The sequence below is a fragment of the Acanthaster planci genome, linkage group LG10 (assembly GCF_054643075.1).
Source record: "Acanthaster planci isolate LZ-2023a linkage group LG10, COTS_SCS, whole genome shotgun sequence".
Taxonomy (NCBI): Eukaryota; Metazoa; Echinodermata; class Asteroidea; order Valvatida; family Acanthasteridae; genus Acanthaster; species Acanthaster planci.
In genome coordinates, this window is record NC_141786.1 from 13200995 (window position 1) to 13219731 (window position 18737).

General features: G+C 43.5%; 1 protein-coding gene across 2 annotated transcripts in view; it reads left to right on the forward strand.

Annotated features, from left to right (window-relative positions):
* The window catches only part of LOC110990783 (nicastrin-like), a 93551-nt gene that overhangs the window by 67079 nt on the left and 7735 nt on the right, over positions 1-18737 (forward strand). For both annotated transcript variants that reach the window (XM_087142531.1, XM_087142530.1), the window contains exons 13-14: positions 1999-2086; positions 2795-2970. In XM_087142531.1, the coding sequence (XP_086998657.1) occupies positions 1999-2086; positions 2795-2970 (264 nt within the window). The remainder of the gene's footprint in view (positions 1-1998; positions 2087-2794; positions 2971-18737) is intronic.

Here is an 18737-nt window from a genome sequence, read left to right on the forward strand (position 1 = left end):
TCCCCCTTCTGCTAATTACCCATGTGACATCTGTAGCAGGAGATGCCCGTCGCTTACGGGCTTACAAAGCCATCAGCGTGCTCATGCTAAGCAAGAGAGAGGTGTCCAGAGAGGGTGCGAGACTTTAGGCGATGTTGTCATCGGATCTGATGGACTCGCACTATCATTTCAAGTTTTTGATAAGGAATGTCTGTAACAAATCCAATGGACATCACATACTTTCCGAGTCAGCTTGAGAACAGCTACATATACTTGTGTACTCTGCATGAAATCCCAGATTTGGGTCTGCCAACCATTGAGGCATGCACAGTTATTCCCCCCCCTCCGAAAACTTTTAGACACTTGAGTTGTGTGCATGACGCAAGCAATTTTTATCAGACAGAAAGAGTTCTTTATATACAAGTAGCCTTTTCCCATGTGTACCATTATTGGTAAATGTTGATGCGTTGTAGATAGATCTTTTATCTGTTGACAAGTGATACAGGATGAAAATGCCCAATTCACGTATCTATTGAGACCAATTCAGTTACCCATTGGATCCAATTTACATATGCATGTACCAAATGGATCCAAATCACTTAAAAATGCAATAACCGACTCCAAAATCAATTGCTTTTGCTTGGCATCATTTGGAATCCAATTGGGTTCAGTTGGTTTGAATTGTAAATTGGGACCTTTGCTCAGACGGACCATTTACAACCAACTGACACCATTTGAATGTCGATTCACAATCCAATTATAACCAAGTGAAGAACCAATTGAACTCGTTTCAATACCAATTCAAACTGCCATTTGAAAAATCCATTTGATGGGGGAAACAAGCTGAAAGCAATTGATTAAGGAAAACAACCAGAGAAAGCATACCCATTGGAACCATCTGATTCCCGTATGAAATTCCAATTGATTGGGGAAAATGCCAACTGAAACCAATTGCGACCCATTTGAAATCTCTGATTGATGGGGGAAACAAATGGGAGAGAAAATATACCAACTGAAATCAATTGAGAACCAATTGATCGTGAATTGGACCCAATTCATTCCAATTAAATCCAATTCATAAATCAATTGGTTTGAATAAACCATTTTGACTAGGGGTATCATTTATTAATATTTATTCACTACAATATTGAGTGATCACAAGTTAAAATGGTGGACAAAAAACGTAGACGAAAAACGTCTTTCCCCATTTGTTTTTAGATTCATTCTTGAAACCCCCTTCCATTCAAATAACTTCATTGCTGTTCATGACATTTGCAACCAATCAGTTTAGAGAATTCTTTGTTAATTTGGTGGGTCCCAGGCTAATGTTATTATATATGCTAGCCATGGCCAAGGAGCATCTTATTGATAATGTTCCCGCACTCATTACACAATTTCTCTATTTCCTATAAATCTTAATACAGATTGATCCTCATGTAATTTGTAAATTTTCGTAACTGAAGCCCATCATGCCCATGGGCCTGAACTACATGTACCGGTATGGTCGCTTGTAAGCATAATGATAATGTGAAATCTTTCTGGTGATTGAAATAACTTTCAAAGTGAAGGTAACTTTTCATTTTCTATTATCACAGCGCATCTGAGATACCAGTATTCATGTATTCTGATCACACCTGTATCTTGAATTGAAAGAACTATCCGCCTTTAATTGCTCAAGTGTACTGCTTAATGCACAAATGTCATAAAATACCAAGATGGCTCCTATAAGGAGTAGATTTGCAGAAACTTGCCACAGCCACTTTTCACTTTGTTACCGGTATATCTAATCTTTCTATTGATAGCCCGGGCCAAGCAAGCATATTTTTAACACTGTCATTACAGAATAACACCCCCGATCATAGTTTCCGGAGTTTGTGTTAATTTAATTTTTCAATGATACATTAATGGTTGGTGACACATCTGCCGGCTACAACATGATTAATAAATGACAGTGTGCAGCTGAAACATGTGCATGTACCTTTAACCTGATACTTGAGCCAATATGATTTGTCCATGCAGATCCACGAGATGTTTCATTGTTTCTTGGTGAATACCAGCTGTCCTCTCTTCCATTCCATTGTCTCGCAAAAAGAGTCTGATGGACTGTGTAAGTTATTATGTGGCTTGATGTGATGCAAGTCAAGGTTTATGAGAATATTTAATATACATGTAATATGTGTTTTGTTGTTGTCCTGAGTACATGATATGTACCGTGTATGTTTTTGGTCTGGGTCTCCGGTCTAATGAACAAAAAGTCTTAGTGTTCTTTTGTATTGGATCGTTTCATTCACTTTTCCTATACCAATACAGGTACATGTAAATATGTAACTGTGAACAATTACAAGCACAAAAGGGATATTGAATCAGTATTTCTGTTGTGAAATTTGTAGAGCTTTTACAGAAATAAGATTAAACATGGATTTTTCTGGGGATGCAAACAGTAGTGTATTTAACCTGTTAAGTGATTTGTCTCAGTTTGTTTCCTGATGAGTTCTTTGTTTTGTTCTCATTGGTGTTCTTTGTTGTTTTTTTAAAGTAATCCTTTGATACTGTTTTGGGGTTTTTTTTTTAAAAAAAAAACCAACACGTAAGTCAGTTTCTTAAAAATGGTTTGTCACCAACTGGAAGTTTTGTTATTTCAAACCTCTCCTCCATCATTAAAAATAAATATTATTCTATGTGGATGTTTCTTCTTTGTCACATTATGTATAAATATCTTACTGACATGATTAATCGATTTGGTGCCATAACTGAATGACCTTTGAAAATGGGAATCATTTTCACAGTTGGTTTTGTTTTATGATTTTATTTGCAGCCAAGGCTTTACCTGATGCCTTCGTTGGTGTGTACATTAGTTCTGATCAAAGATTTTTCGTGAAAATCATCAAACGTTTGCTGGGATATTTTACTGGAAACCTGACATGGATAGAGCACAAGGATGATGATTCTGATGCAAACAAGAACCAGTGCCAAGATAACGAGAATAATCAGGTATGAACACTTGGTTCATAAATGAGGCACTTGTTATTTGTGTGCCTGTTCTCTGATAAAGGGACTGCTGTAGACTGAAAGTTCCAAGTAATCTTATTTTGAAGAAATCATGTGCAGTTTAATTGTACAGTGTTTCACACTTTCAAAAGATTTAGAAATCCCATGAGGTTGGTGCAATATTTTGATGGTGTCAATTGTCACATGGGTTCCCTAAAAATGAACAGCTATTTCCCTGCATGTGGATTCCAAATTGACATTGTTATTCATCTTACAAGGCTGAATACAGAGGTGTGTGTTATTCTTACAGAGTAAATGACTTACTCTACAGGTTATGACAGATGGTAAAAGTTACCAATGTAACAACTGTTTGAAATTAAGCTCGTCTAATCTCAGAGTTCTCTAGTCTCTTATCTCTAACTCTTTCAAAGTAAAAGTGGTGACAGAAGGCATCCAGTTTTCACTTCTAAATAGAGTAACGTGCTGTGCAATTGTCATGCTCCATGAGTGCTGTTCGTCATCCGACTATCTGTCGGTGATCATTTATGTGTCATTTAATTGTTTTAAACAGCACCTGCTTAAATCCCTGTCATCTGATTTGTGAAACATTGATGACATGTCATTGAATTATTTGTTCTATTCAATGGTACCTGTTGAATAGAACTTCATTTTATTTGACCGGTTCAATTCTCATTTCATATACATGTATCTTGTTTCTGGTAAGAAAGAGGAAAATGTTTTGACAGAAACCAGTCCAACATTGCAATGGAATATGAAGTGGGTAGTACTTCAGACATGAATCTTTTTGGCATTATGATAGTTACCAGGGTTTGTCCTTAACGCTGGTCCGCTGGCCAAATTCGACTTAAAACCGTGGCAGTCTAGTGAAAGTCCTCGTCTGGGTAGTCTGGCGGTCTAATAAAACAATATTCTGAAATAAGCAGCGAAATAGTTGATTGTGATGTATGCCCTCTTGCTGCTGCTGGAATAACTAAATAAAATAGAACCTTTTGCAACCAAGCATAGTTCGGTCCCTGGCACCAGCCTAGCAGAAGTAATACTGAAGTCTATGAATGCAGCAGCAGTAAATCGTCTGAAATTTTTGTTCCGCAACGCCTTTGCGGCGTGATCGCACTTACGTGTTTCGTGTTTGGTTGGCGCGCTGCGGGTTGCACTACACCAAATATGCGCCCATGGAAAACATTGCAAAATCAGACCAAAATAGTGCTACCTTTTGACTCTTGGGAAGAGGTTGGCCTCCGTTTTTTCACTGGAACTTCAAGATTGTGGCCAGAAGATCACTTTTCCTTTCAATTTTAATGGGAGGTAGTCTCGAAATTTTTTTATTCACCTTTTCCCCGAAGCTTTATGTACCTCCAAAATAGTAGTAAAACTATGCGCTCAGCTTTGAATGTAGCCTCCTCCACTTATGAAAGAAATACCCCGAACTGGAAATTATCAGTCCCAAATTTGGGATTTATAGAAATATTTCTATGATACGTCCTGAGTATTGCATGTCTTATTGTAAACACCCCATGGGATCACAAAATATTAATGAGCTAACACGTAGAAATGAAACCATTTGTTAACATGCGCTGTATGCACATGTAGGCCTACATTTCGCCGGGCGTACACGTGCATGTACATGTGCATACTGCGTAAAATGTACATGTACACGTACATAAATTGTTCATAATGATGTTTTTTTCCTCTTGGACTGTTGATTAAACAAACTGTTTTCACTAGGTAACCCACTTTGTGTGTTAATTTGCTCGAGTAGAATTATACTCTGAAAATTCATAATTCCCATGGCCATTTATGATTACTCATCCACAATTAAACAACAGTCAGCACTGAGTGCACACTGTTACGCATGATGTTTGGAGCAGAAAACACTAGCGCCAAAAAGACTGTTGAAATTTGGGAGAAGAAGCGGACTAGTGAAAATGCTGGCGGACTAGTAAAAGGCTACATGTACATGTATCACTGCAGGTCCGGCTGGCAAGTGAGAAAAAAAGTTAAGGGCAAAACCTGACAGATACTAATATACATGTACAAGTGGGACCTACATCTGTTGGTTTTAACAGAAGTTTTATACAGTTATTGTATAATACAAGTAATGTTTCAAATTCGTTCAGTGGCAAAAATAATTTCATGGAGGTGAGAGATGAAATGTTGTACATGTATTTCACCTGCTTTGCCTCATGGAATCGAACATTTCATTTTCACCTCATGAGATTATTCTCACCGTTGTGCTCATAAACTTTCATCATTTGTATACACGTGTAAAGAGGTGGCTAATACTTACCTTTTGATAGACCATTATGAAAGATGTACAGAAGACATGTCTTTACAAATAACAATAGCAGGGGATACTGATAAACTCAAAACATTGTTATGGGAGAAGCCAGTGAGTTTGAATTCCTTGGGAGTACTGATCCTGGACAGCATCTCCTAAAGGATGCAAACCATTTGCCAAGATATTTATTTCCCACACTACTTTTCTGGCCACTCACCTTGACACTTCCTCATTTTTCAAATAGCGCATGCTAAGTATGGAGAGAGCTTTCCCCAAGCTCTCCTTTTTTGCCATGCTGCCATCCATTCTTCACCACTTCACAAGCCATATAGTTTGCGTGTTCTCAGATGTTATCTTTTCTCCCTGTGAGTCTTTTTATCAGTGTTTTCGTTGTCTCATGGGTGTTTTGTCTTTTTTGTTTCATGTGGTTGAGTCAGAGTTGCACTGACAGTACACAGCCTTTGAAATGCTCTTTTTTTGTAGTTCTTGCACCACCATGCCAGTCAACATGGCTTGTTTATCCTCTTTTGCTTAGCCCCTTGACCACAGGAATTTCTTTCTGAAAGCTGACTCCAAGAATTCCAGCCTCGCTTGGCCACGAAGGCCACCTGCCAAACCGCAAATTCTCGGTTTGTGGCCCAGCTTGAAAAGGCTGATTGTTCGGTGGCATGCGGCTCTACTCACCCTTCCACATTCCCGTTGCCTCTTTCCAAAGTGGGGACTATTGTGAAGCTGGTGATTATGATGCAAATTTGGTCTTTTCATTTCTTGGCTACGCACAAAGACAAATTACCATATACACAAGAGCCAGGGTTTGCCTTCTTTCACTGTGTTCGCTCGAGTGTGGGCCGAGAATAATAGCTGAAAAGCGGGCTGAGGATCTCAATTTTTACGGTGGCTATAGCCGCTTTCCGGCGTGAAGGGGTTAACCACGTGATGGTAGACGACGTAAACACATAATATTATTTGTTCCACAGAGTTCGTATACACTAATATAAGAATTCTTTTTTCATTGATTTATTGACACGTCATGTTTACTCGGGTCAAAGCACAATTGCACGGTTAAAAATGTGCGGGAAAAAATCCGCCCCCCCATCAGTTTTTCATGTAATAAAATGTAATGATAACTGGTTAACATAGAGTGGCACTTGCTATTTCCAGCAGCTGATCCACTACCTTTTAAATAGCATCTGCTATCCCTTTGTTCTGTGGATTTTGTTGATGATGTGACTTGCCTCCTAATTGCTAACTGATATGTGCCCCCCTTGTGATGGAACTTCTAGTGAAGCACTGCTGTCATTTGAGAGGTGATGCATTTTTGGTAATTGATAGGCACTCTCTTTAACCTTAATGTAGCGGCAGCACTTGCGCGCCCGCTGGGGGCGGACCCTGACGATCCGGAGGGGGGGAGACTGGTCTCCCGGTAAGGGATGGATTGGATAAGCTTGTAACACAGGTCATCAAATAATCACCTCCAATTTATTCATCAATGGAAAGAAAACCCCAGACACCACGGGTTGCGAGACCTACAGTGATCTGCAGGGCCCAGCAACTCCAAGGGAAGAGGCTGAAAACTGTCCGAAATTGTCCCGCAATGTTGCACCGTCTCCACCGAGATGGCCACAGAAAGAAAAAGGACTAGACGTGGTCGAAGGGTCGGTAACGCACACTGGGCAGACCGGCATATCCATGCGCGGTATAAATAGTAAAAATGTTGACAATGCCCGTAATTACAATAAAAATGAATCCAAGCGTTTTAAAACAGATAATGAAGTCGGCGAAAGGTATTCCGGCTAAATCTTATGTTATCATGATAAAAATTAAATGGAGCTAATTCCAATAGAGGCGCAAGGCCACATCAACGTGAAGGGTGAGGGGACCCTCTCAGTTGCTATGCAACAACGTAAACATTGAAAGGATCTTAAAGGCGTATACCATGTGCATGTAGATTATACATGATAAATATACGGGCAACTCCCCACAAGTTCCCTACCTTGACACCATACGCCCCAGGATGGTGATGTTAACAGCATAACACCGGGAATAACCTCACATAATGTATTACTGATGTAAGATAAAGTTTGGAGACATAATACCAAAATGGGATTCCCTTATCCAGGGCAAACTTTTTTAAATGATTTATCCTCAAAAGACACTCATTGGTGATCACTTAACGGCTGTCAATCACTTTTTTTTAAAGTACAAAAGTATAAAACATGTTAACAACATTCGATAAAAGTGATGCAAAAGAATGCGTGATCATCAGTGAGGCACAGCCTGTCTCTTTTTCAAGAGTGGACACCTTTGATCTTCTTTGATATCGCCTAGCTAAAAATCATAGTTGCAAGGGAAAAATATATGTATTAGTTCTACAAACTAGTGAAAGCCATAGCGAACAATGGCCGCTCGGAGACCCTTGCAATACTTGTTTATACCCTCTATATTGAGGTGACAACCATCACTCAAATACTTAGGGTACTTCACACGCTTCTGTGTGAACAGATACACGTTCTGACGTTCCGACCTAACTCTCCTACTGAAGAGTGAGTTGAACCTTCTCGTTCTATGATTGAAAGTCGTCACCGCGACCTGTCCAGATCTAGTGATTTTAGATTGTTGTATTATAGATACGAATACCACCTTTCGGGGTGATATCCCTCTACTTTCCAACAAATCTAGGAACTTAAAACTCTTCCCAACTAGAACCTCTGGCATAATCTCAGGGAGACAGAGATCATTTGTACCAATATCAAGTACCAAAACGTCAATGGAATTCAACAACCTCATCTTTTGGCAGTAATAATCAACATGATTAAATAGACGGTCATAACTCAAACCTGGATGACCCTCGACAGTCAAGTTAATTTCTGCAGCAAGCCCAAGTAATTCTCTCACGGACTGGTGTTCCTGACGGGCCATCCTATCAAGTCTTTTCACAAAAGAGTGCCCGAACAAATATACATTGAGCGGTTCAGACATTGCAAAGCCGTCGAAAAACAAACGAGAGCAAAATAACAAAGTAACAAGGGTACTTCGGAACTTAGTCTTAGGTGCTTAGTCTAAACTACATGTACCAATATAATACATGTATAACAAACTGAATGCAAAAATATACATACAGGCAAAATACATGTACTTTGGGCATACAATGTGCTCCACCTAGATCAAATTACATAATGTAAATGATCGAAACAGCACAAGCCCACTACAGCTTGACCAAGCTGACAAGCATGAATAAGGAGGTGGCAAAATGCCACTGTCCTGCTACACACAGGCGACCCCTCCTCTCAGCTTGCTAGAAGGCTTTGCAATGAAACTACAGGAACTAATTTAGGTGACTCCAGTAGGCAGGGTGCTGGATTGGCATGTCTGCCTCAGACGTTCAGAATGTCGCGGTCCAGTCGTTTCTTTGGGCTGGGGAACAGCTTCTTCACCAGAAGGCAACTCCGCAACGGACTTGTCAGCACGATCAGACAACCGCCCTGGAACAGCGATCAGCAGCTCATCCTCAGAGTCACCTGAAGTTGATCCTGTATCAGAATCAGAACAATCTTTTATGGTTGGCAACTTCTGAAATGGATCCCCTGACTGGGTGAGTTCCCCTCTAGGGTCAAGAACCAACATTTTCTGGTTCAGCCATCTTTCTGGACCTCCTAGAGCAGGCCTAACAGCATACAAGTCCTTCGCAGAATTGCGCTTCACGACTATGTACTGTTCCTCACAGAAGTGGTTGCTTAGCTTATGGCGATCTGTGAATGCACACCACTTCACTAATACCCTGCCCCCAATCGGAAGAGGGCTCGCCTGGGCTAGCTTGTCATAGCGCTGCTTATTAGCCGCTGCTGTGCTGATCATACGATCCTTAACCAACTTGTGCGCACGCTTTAGGAATGTTGCTTGCTGCTGAGCAACATTCTCGCTCCAACTCTTGCCCGTATTTCTAATGAGCTGATCAAGAGGTACGACAGGTTCCCTACCGAACATTAGTATATGTGGTGCAAAGCCCGTTACACAATGGGGTGTACTGTTGTACATAAAGACAAGGTACGGAAGCAGTTCTGGCCACTTGCTCCTACTGTGACTATCCAGCAACTTTATAAGACCACACAAAGTCTTATTGAACCTTTCGGTCTGTCTATTTCCTTGCGCATGGTAAGGAGACGTTCTGGTCTTCTTGATACCATACAAGTCACAAATCTCCTGTACCAGGTGACTCTCGAAATTCCTCCCTCTATCTGAATGGATTTGTGCAGGGACCCCATAACATGTGAACCATTCGTCCCGCAGGACTCGAGCAAGCGTAGGTGCTGTCTGGTCCTTGCAAGCTACAGCCACCGCAAACTTGGTGAAGGAATTGGTCATCACCAAGACGTCCTCGTAATTACCATGACCGCGGTCGAGCTTCAGGAAATCAATCGCCAACCTCTCGAGTGGGCAAAATGCAAGCAGATGTCTCATCGGTGGACGTACTGTTGGTGTTGGAGCCTTAGAGACTGTGCAGTGATAACAGTTACGGATGTGCTCCCGCACATGGCAACTCATCCCCGGCCAGAAGCAATGCCTTCTAATGAAATTAAGGGTCCTGCCAACCCCTTGGTGGCCCCACTTATCGTAAGACGCCTCAAGAATAACCCTTCGCAACCTCTTTGGAACTAAGAGCTGAGTCACCTGACCAAGTCCGGGGTCCTCAACAGACCTATATAGCACACCCTTACACTCTATCAAGCGTGACCACTCTCAGACCCATCCTTTTACCTCTGCATTAGAGCTATCATCGTCAGCGTGACCTTGCCCAGGGTCCCAGCGGCGATTCCAAAGACACCACATAACTCCAAGGGCCTCATCTTGTTTCTGCATTGTCGCCAAGTCAGAGTGGGAATATGATGGGAACACCGAAGGTGTCACCAAGGGAGCGTCATCATCAGATGCGCTCACACCTCCTGCACAATTGGAATGGCTTGCAGAGGCAGGCCTCAGCTCTACGGGGATAGAGGTACTTTCAGCTGAAGTTTGAAACACACACGCCGCCCCAACATCAGTCACCTCAGGGGGGTTCCGACTGAGTGCATCAGCACATTTATTACTTCGACCTGATCGATTTCTAATCTCTAAGTCGAACGGGGCCAACTGAGCAGCCCAACGTTGCTCAGTTGCACCTAGTTTGGCTGTCTGCAAGTGGGCAACAGGACTGTTATCAGTCAAAACCAGTGTATGCCTACCCCAAAGATACTCTCTGAATTTCTCTGACACAGCCCACTTTAGGGCAAGAAGCTCTAACTTAAAGCTAGAGAGGTCGGAATAATTTCTTTCCGCTCCTCTGAGCCCTCTGCTGGCATATGCTACGGGGTGAAGACAACCCGAATCGTCGCGTTGGGATAGACATGCCCCGAGTCCCTTAAGGGATGCATCAACTTCAAGCACAAAGTCCCTGTCAAACTGAGGGTAGGCCAAAACTGGTGTACTGCAAAGCGCGCTCTTCAAGGTCTGAAAGGCTTCATCAGCTTCCTCTGACCAAGGCAGGGTCCCCTAGAGTTCCCTACTTTTTCTGGGGCCTTGCCGCTCAGTGCATGCAGGGGTGCTGCAATTTTTGCAAACCCCAGCACAATAGCGCCTATAGTAGGACGCTAGTCCCAGAAATGAACAAAGCTGATCAAGGTTAGTTGGAGTCAGCCAGTCTCTGACTCTCTCGATCTTGGTAGGATCTACAGCAATACCCTGGTCACTGACAATGTGACCAAGGTGGGTAACGGATGTGCGGAACAACTGACATTTAGTGCCTTTTAACTTCAGGCCATGGGTCTCAAGCCTACTGAACACTTTGTCCAACCTCCTTAAATGTTCCTCGAAAGTATCCGAGAAGACGAGCAAATCATCCAAGTACAATACACATTCTGAAAGGTTCATGTCGCCAAAGATCAGCTCCATGATCCTTTGAAAAGTACTTGGACTGTTGCAGAGCCCCTGGGGAAGACGAAGGAATTCGTACAACCCCCAAGGCACTCTAAACGCAGTCTTGGCTACCGAGTCAGGATGCATGGCTACTTGAAAATAGCCATGCGCTAGGTCGAGAGAAGAGAACAGCTTGGCCCCTCTGAGTGATTCTAGGGTCTCATCGATCCTAGGTAGCAGAAAAGCGTCTCTATGCATTTTAGCATTAAGACACCTATAGTCGACGCACAGTCGCAACTGTCCATCTCTTTTCCTAACCGGCACTATTGGGCTAGCATACGGACTCGCTGATCGCCGGATTATCTTACGGTCAAGCAGATCCTGCAACAATTTCTTCACCTCTGATATCTGACTTGGTATTACTCAGCGGTAAGGCAAGCTAATCAGCCTTTCATCTGAAAGGTGAATCTCATGCGGGATCAAATCACAGTAGCCGAGATCAAATTGACCCTTTGAGAAAACATTCTGGTGCTTCCGAATCAACTCGGCCGCTGACAGTGCATCTGTGGCATTTAGACTCCTAAGACTAATACCAGGAGGCAACAAGAATTCTGTACCATCAGGGAACACAAACAACTCCCCTTGCTGATCACAAGAACCCTGCACACCACCATGCCCAGGGGATTCCGAACCCACCAGCCCAGAACTTTCAGCATCAACATCCGTCACGTCTGGCACACCTGCCACAACATTGTGCACGGACGGACACATGGAAGCAGTTATCAATAGAATCAACCACAACCTGCTCTGTCAAACAAGCATCACTCACAGTACCTATATTAGTGGAAGGTGGAACTACCAATGGATTGGGGCTTGTATTGGGGCTTGTATGGAAGGTGGAACTACCAATGGATTGGGGCTTGTATTCGCGACCAACAATGACAAATGAGGTCCATCCACCTGCTGCAGACCCTCAACAATGTGGCACGTATCCTCTAGATCACGTACTCCACAATGAATTTCATCCAATGATGAACTAATTGGGTAAGGTTGGACTAACATAAGTCTACCTTGCGGGTCGACTACTGACCCACCTAGTACACAGTGAATTTCTCTCACGGTCCGTGGTTGAATTGTCTCTTCACCACGTGTCAAGACATCAAAAATGGTGGTCACAGGTTCCCTTACCCCTCCATCTGCACCAGCAGATGTCATGGATCGGAACTAACGAATGGCCAAATCCCAGTCCGAGTTTGGCCGACAGACCTCCAGAAACTTTGCATTGGATGCAACCTTCCTAAGAATGTTACACCCCAGCAAAACTGGGTATTTACTACTCTTGTCCCCAGGATCGGGACAGAGTTTACTACTAGAGACTACAAAACTGGCACAGAACCTCTGGCCTAAAATCTCAACTTGTGTCTCCAAGTAACCCTCAAGTGGTATTTCGAGGTGATTCGCACCCATCAATTTGAAGAACCCACCCAGATCATCCAACTCCCCAACTACCTTAGCCAAATGGCCATGGTAGAACTGTGATGATATCATCGAAGTCTCGGCTCCAGTTTCCAAAATACACCTTGCCGGAACTCCATTGATCAAAATCACAGCAGTAGGACTGCTGGCAAAAAGCTTACGCCTGTCAGCTTCTACACAAACCCTACTTGTATCAGAAGTAATGGGACTGAATGTGGGCTCTTCATTAACACTTTCCTCCAACGTCTCGCCCTCTACGACGGAGGCGACATGTTTCCCTGAACATGTCTGTCAGATGCTTTTGCCTGGCTACCAGTTTGCTCTTTCTCTGCGCTAGCCTTCAAGTCGTACTCTTTCTTGAAGCACTTTTCAACTGAATGCCAGCTCTTCTTACAATAAGTACACTGCACAGGGGTTTTCCGATTCTTCGGAATTTGTTTCTGGTTTGCTTAGTCAGCAGTACTCCGACAAGCAATTGTGTTTGTCAACTTCTGTATCTGCTTTGAGGTTTCCGATTGCTGCTGCGTGAGGCGCTCCACTGCTTCGCGCAGATGCTTCTGGCCCTCGATCAATGCAGTGATCGCCCCCTGTATGCACAGTCTTCGAAGAAGAGGTCACAGCATCCACATGCGGAGCCGCACCATTCATGTCAGGCACAGAACATGTCGGTGGGCATGTTCTTGCTGGTTCACCATCAACATCGCGCAGGATGTTCAAAGCAAGCTCCCTAAACTTGTAGAAAGGGAGTTCAGGGTTCTCATGTATAAGTCGACAAAGCTCGCGCGTCGTTAACACATCACGCGCACCACGCGTGAGTTGTTCTTTAAGAGCACTATGTTTGAGTTTACCCAGTGCCTCTTTCTCACTTTGGTCTGTGGAAGCCGCTTCCATGGGGTCATATAGTCGCATGAGTACCCTACTATAGTCCTCCAGGCTCTCTCCCTCTAGTTGATTTCGGGAGTAAAATGTGCAGTTCAGCGACTGCACTGTCTCCTTGGTGCCAAATCTAGACCTAAGAAGAGCCCGAAGTGTGCTAAACTGGTCTTTCTCAGGCTTTGGACAGCAGCGAACTTCTTCTTTTGCGTCACCACCGAGGTGATCTATTGCTACCGACAAGTTCTCGTCCTCGGACAAGCCCAATTGACGGGAATAAGTTTCAAGATCGTCAAGCCACTCAGTCAGGGTCGGGTCCCCAGATTTCCTTGGGCGCCCGTTAAATTTCGAGAGCTTAACCGTCGAGGCCCTCTGGTATTTGAGCCCTTTAAAAGCATTGGCCAGAGTTTCTGCCAATGCCTGGTTCGACTTTGTTATTACATCAGCCAAACCCTCAGATGTCGCCATGGCTCTAGTCTGAAGTCAACTAAAGTCAAAACGTCAGAGTGACAAACAAACCACGTACGGGCCACCAAAAATAACAAGAGAGGCAAAACCTCTTAAAATGCAATCACCAACAGAGCTACGTACTAATACAAGCACTATGGTATCAAAATACATGTGCTGACAAACTGCTGGGCACCCCGGGCAGTTACAAGAAAAATGAGATATACAAGTACTCCAATAAACATGTAACATGTAACAAAAATGACATTTAAATCAGGAAATTGCCTTAAGAACACGCATAGGCTTAAAAAAGGCAGGCACTCACATGTGATTACCTTTACAGTAGAAAGTGCATTTAAGCAAAAAGGTGTTATTACACAATAATAATAACAAATTATAACCACAGCACGTCTTAACAAAAAGCAGTCTCGTCCCTCATCACATGACGGTATCTGGGGTACAGTAACATCAAGCTCCACATTCATCCAATCCTGTCTACGACGCCAAGAACTTGTAGCTCCAGCGCTTGCGCGCCCGCTGACGATCCGGAGGGGGGAGACTGGTCTCCCGGTAAGGGATGGATTGGATCAGCTTGTAACACAGGTCATCAAATAATCACCTCCAATTTATTCGTCAATGGAAAGAAAACCCCAGACACCACGGGTTGCGAGACCTACAGTGATCTGCAGGGCCCAGCAACTCCAAGGGAAGAGGCTGAAAACTGTCCGAAATGGTCCCCAAATGTTGCGCTGTCTCCACCGAGATGGCCACGGAAAGAAAAAGGACTAGACGTGGTCGAAGGGTCGGTAACGCACACTGGGCAGACCGGCATATCCATGCGCGGTATAAATAGTAAAAATGTTGACAATGCCCGTAATTACAATAAAAATGAATCCAAGCGTTTTAAAATAGATAATGAAGTCGGCGGAAGGTATTCCGGCTAAATCTTATGTTATCATGATAAAAATTAAATGGAGCTAATTCCAATAGAGGCGCAAGGCCACATCAACGTGAAGGGTGAGGGGACCCTCTCAGTTGCTATGCAACAACGTAAACATTGAAAGGATCTTAAAGGCATATACCATGTGCATGTAGATTATACATGATAAATATACGGGCAACTCCCCACATTAAGTACCCCCCAACTCCAGCTGCAGGTTTTTTCAAGTTATGGCCGATTTGTTTGAATTTGTTCAGCTTTGACTGATGGATCGAGGAACAAAGGCCAAGGGGGTGATGGTGTTGGATTTTTAGTGTGGTCCCCTTTGACTGGGTTGCTCGTATGTTACTAAAGTATTGTTAAGCACAAAAGTTGCATTCTGTCACCCCAACTTCTTCCCCCAGGGGAGGAATACATACTTGTAGCTCACTGTCTTACTCCCCTGCCATAGCAGATGATGTAGCAGACATGATCTGTTCATAGCAGCCACTGTGCATCAGTAATGGCCGCTTTCCAGGATTCCTTTTCTAAAAGCACAGAGTACCATCAAGTGCATTAGTAATACTGCTTGACTGGCCCCTACTGTCTTTTCTTTCCTCCTGTCTTGAGTTTTTGTTGTGCTGTCATTAAGTTGAGTCCACAGCGCTCACCCTACCCAAACTGTCATTGTATATGGAAAAGTCCCTATAAACACCTTTTGCCATTCGAAAAAATTGATCAACTGAAGTGTATCCTCTACATGTATTACTGCAGTACATTGAGGCACTGTCGCCATGTTTGTCCTTCTTTTATAGTGCCGTTGCTAACAGATGTGACATTTTTGGCTTCAAGTTTCTTTTCTTGCTCCATGTTCCTGTGGTATCTTGATCAACTGTAGCGTATAAATAATGATCTGTGCTTTCAGAATATTTACATATGTTTCCCACATGTGTGTGCCATTTGTTGTTTTGTGTGGTATTTTTCTCTCTCTCTTTGTATGTGCATGCTCATAGGTTGCTGACATTGGTTCTACGTGGCTCGTGCCACCTAGCAATATTATATACAAGTAGGGTCAACCGGGTGATTGGGACAGTTCAGCGATCCCCGACTCTCCCCGCAGGTCTCAGTGATTGGGAAGTCTCTTCAACATCTGGAACTTAGGTGACCTCCTGCATGATATGCTACTACAAAACAACCTCTAAGGCTAACCTGTTCTGTTTGATTAGACAGTTGTCCGCATGGGCTTTGGGCTCTGGGATTGAACTCAAGGCAAGCCATATCCTGACTGCCAACATTACAACTGTCTTGCAGTCGTGCTCTCTCAGAGAAAGATTGTTCAGATGAAGCTGAATACATTATAATTGGCCAAGGTAATCTTCAAGGTACTCGACTGTTTACATATTGTCTTTTTTCCACGACAGAATATTCGGCCACTGAGGCTCTGCACCAGATTCCTTCACCTACAAGCCTTGGTACTGATGTCCCTCCTCCCTTTCAGCTGGCAAGGGTTATTTGCATTTGTACCTAACCTTCATCCCATCAGTTCTGTCTGAATCACTTGGGGCATTGCTACAGTCTTCTCTTTGCTCTGTTCTGTCTTCACCAACCCTGGTGCCTTGATCAACCAGGCTGCTAGTATAAGGGTACGCCAACAAATAATGGTTCTCTGTGTTATGGTGTGCTGTTTCCTACTGAGAAGCCTACAACCGCAGTAGCCGACTTTTCTTTTTGTCCCTACTTACTCTGGACTACAGTTCCACTGTGATTGTTGATGGCTTTGCTCCCTCGGACAACACTGCTCTGAAGTATTTTCTTCCCCTTCTAGACAGTTAACTCTTTCATTGTTGGGGCCTGTCTTGTGTCCTTCAGCTCTTCAAAGTTTTTCTCTCGGGGCCTGTTCTCAAGGCCTCATTATCACTCACTTAGGTGAGGCTGGCCTTTCTACTTCTAGTATCTCTTTGTTCATGTTGTTCTGAGGGAGTGGATTACTGACAGTATCTTTCACAGATGATTTCATTTAATATGTATCACCATGGAGTCTATTTCATCCTAGCCTTGGACACCCACTTAAGGTCTTATTCAAATTCATCCCACCAACAAGACGTTTTCGTCTCAAATAGTAGAGCATTCCACATGTAGTTTTAATAGCAAACCTTGCTGTCCTGTTCGATTCCTCTTCTACCGTCATTAGCAATCAGAGAAACTACGGCTAGTTGGGCTTCCTTGGCCATCAAGTTCACTTATCCCAAATCACCGGCCTTCCCAAATCACGAACCCGGCCACTCTATAGCAGCTTTAGAATGTTAAAGATTAGAGCGTAACTACTTTGCAGACATCCTTTGGTGGTGTCCTTTTGAAGATATCTACAGAGCAGCATGCTCGAAGCACTATCATCATTCACCTCATGCAACCTGAATAAAGTCCTGCAACAAGCTCTTTGTGGTGAGAGACAATGCCAACCTCTCCACTGAGACCATGAGGACCCAAACTGGTTGAGCCACCTCCAGCTCTTTCTAATGGCCTCCTTTCTTTGGTGAGTCTTCGTCATTCCACACAGTTTTCCTCACTTTTATTGCATCCTTGCCAACCCTCCACCTGCTACTCTGCACATGTAGTGACTTTTTGGGTAGAAGAGCAGAATGGACTCCTCCCCCACAGTAGTGTGGGACAAGTTTCCTAGCAAGTTTCCATCCAAACAGTCGATGCCCTCCCATCTTCCCCACTCAGACTCAGGCTTTGCACTCCGAAAAAGGATGAACATGGCAGTGCCGCCGCTATGCGTTGTGGTAATAGAGGGCACAGTACAGCTGATGAAGTGTTTAGCAAAGTGCAAAAATTGTATAAGGAAATTTGCATACATAGAGACTGTTTGGGTCGGTGTTTGCTTGCAGATTTGTCCAACACTGCTGTGGGGGAGGACTTCCAGTGGACATGATGACTTCGGCTTTCCATTGTTTTGACCATTTCTGTTTGCTCCATACGTGTACTTGCCTTTTTTGTCCAGGTCAATGGTACACCATGGATACCTGCCGCGCTACGGTTCTTAATTTGCCTTTTGTACCTTCTGTAGGCAAAAAAGCAGCTGGGATTGCTCCAGTTTCTGGATCCGGAACTGTTTGCAGATCAGGACATGTTGACTACAGTGTTTCCTTCCACACAGTGGTGTTGTCTATCCTAGTACATTTTTTTAACCCCTACCCTCCCCATCTGTCTACCTGTGCTCATGTGCTGGCTTGAACAGAATTACCTTGTCAAGCTGACTTCCAGTGCCAGCCAGGTGTACAGGGTGCATGACTTTAGGCTGCTTCTGCTCCTGAAATCACAAGAGTTGGCAATGGTGACACCTTCAATAAGGCCTGTAGGAGCTTATTAGGCTAATTTTGGAAGGTCCTAAGCCCCATCAGATGGTTGGACAAAACTGTATCAAGCTATTGCATCAAGGTAATCAAGCCCCCTCATTAAAATTACATTCTTTACTAGCCCCGCATGCCCAGCATTCATCCCAGAATGATTCACTTACCAGGTATCAGCAATACTAGAATTGATGCCACTAATGGGGCTGGATAAGACCCAAGGAATTCTGCTTTCAGTTGTGCCCCCTTGACTGCTTCCTCATGAAAATTGGTCCATAGCCTTCCATACAATAAGGTGTTGTGTCTGGTTTGTGCCAGAAATGGCACTTACTGTGAATTGCTGGCTGTGTGGTGATTGTGAGGCTCTGTACATATCATGTTTCTTGTTATTGGCCAGCCTCAAGTGATGTGATTGCACATTGAGTTGTCACAGTGCACTTAGCAGATGTGAAGAACTGTCCTAACTCCCTTCACAAAAGGTTTGCAGTGTTTTCACATCCTAAGTTTTGTTCAG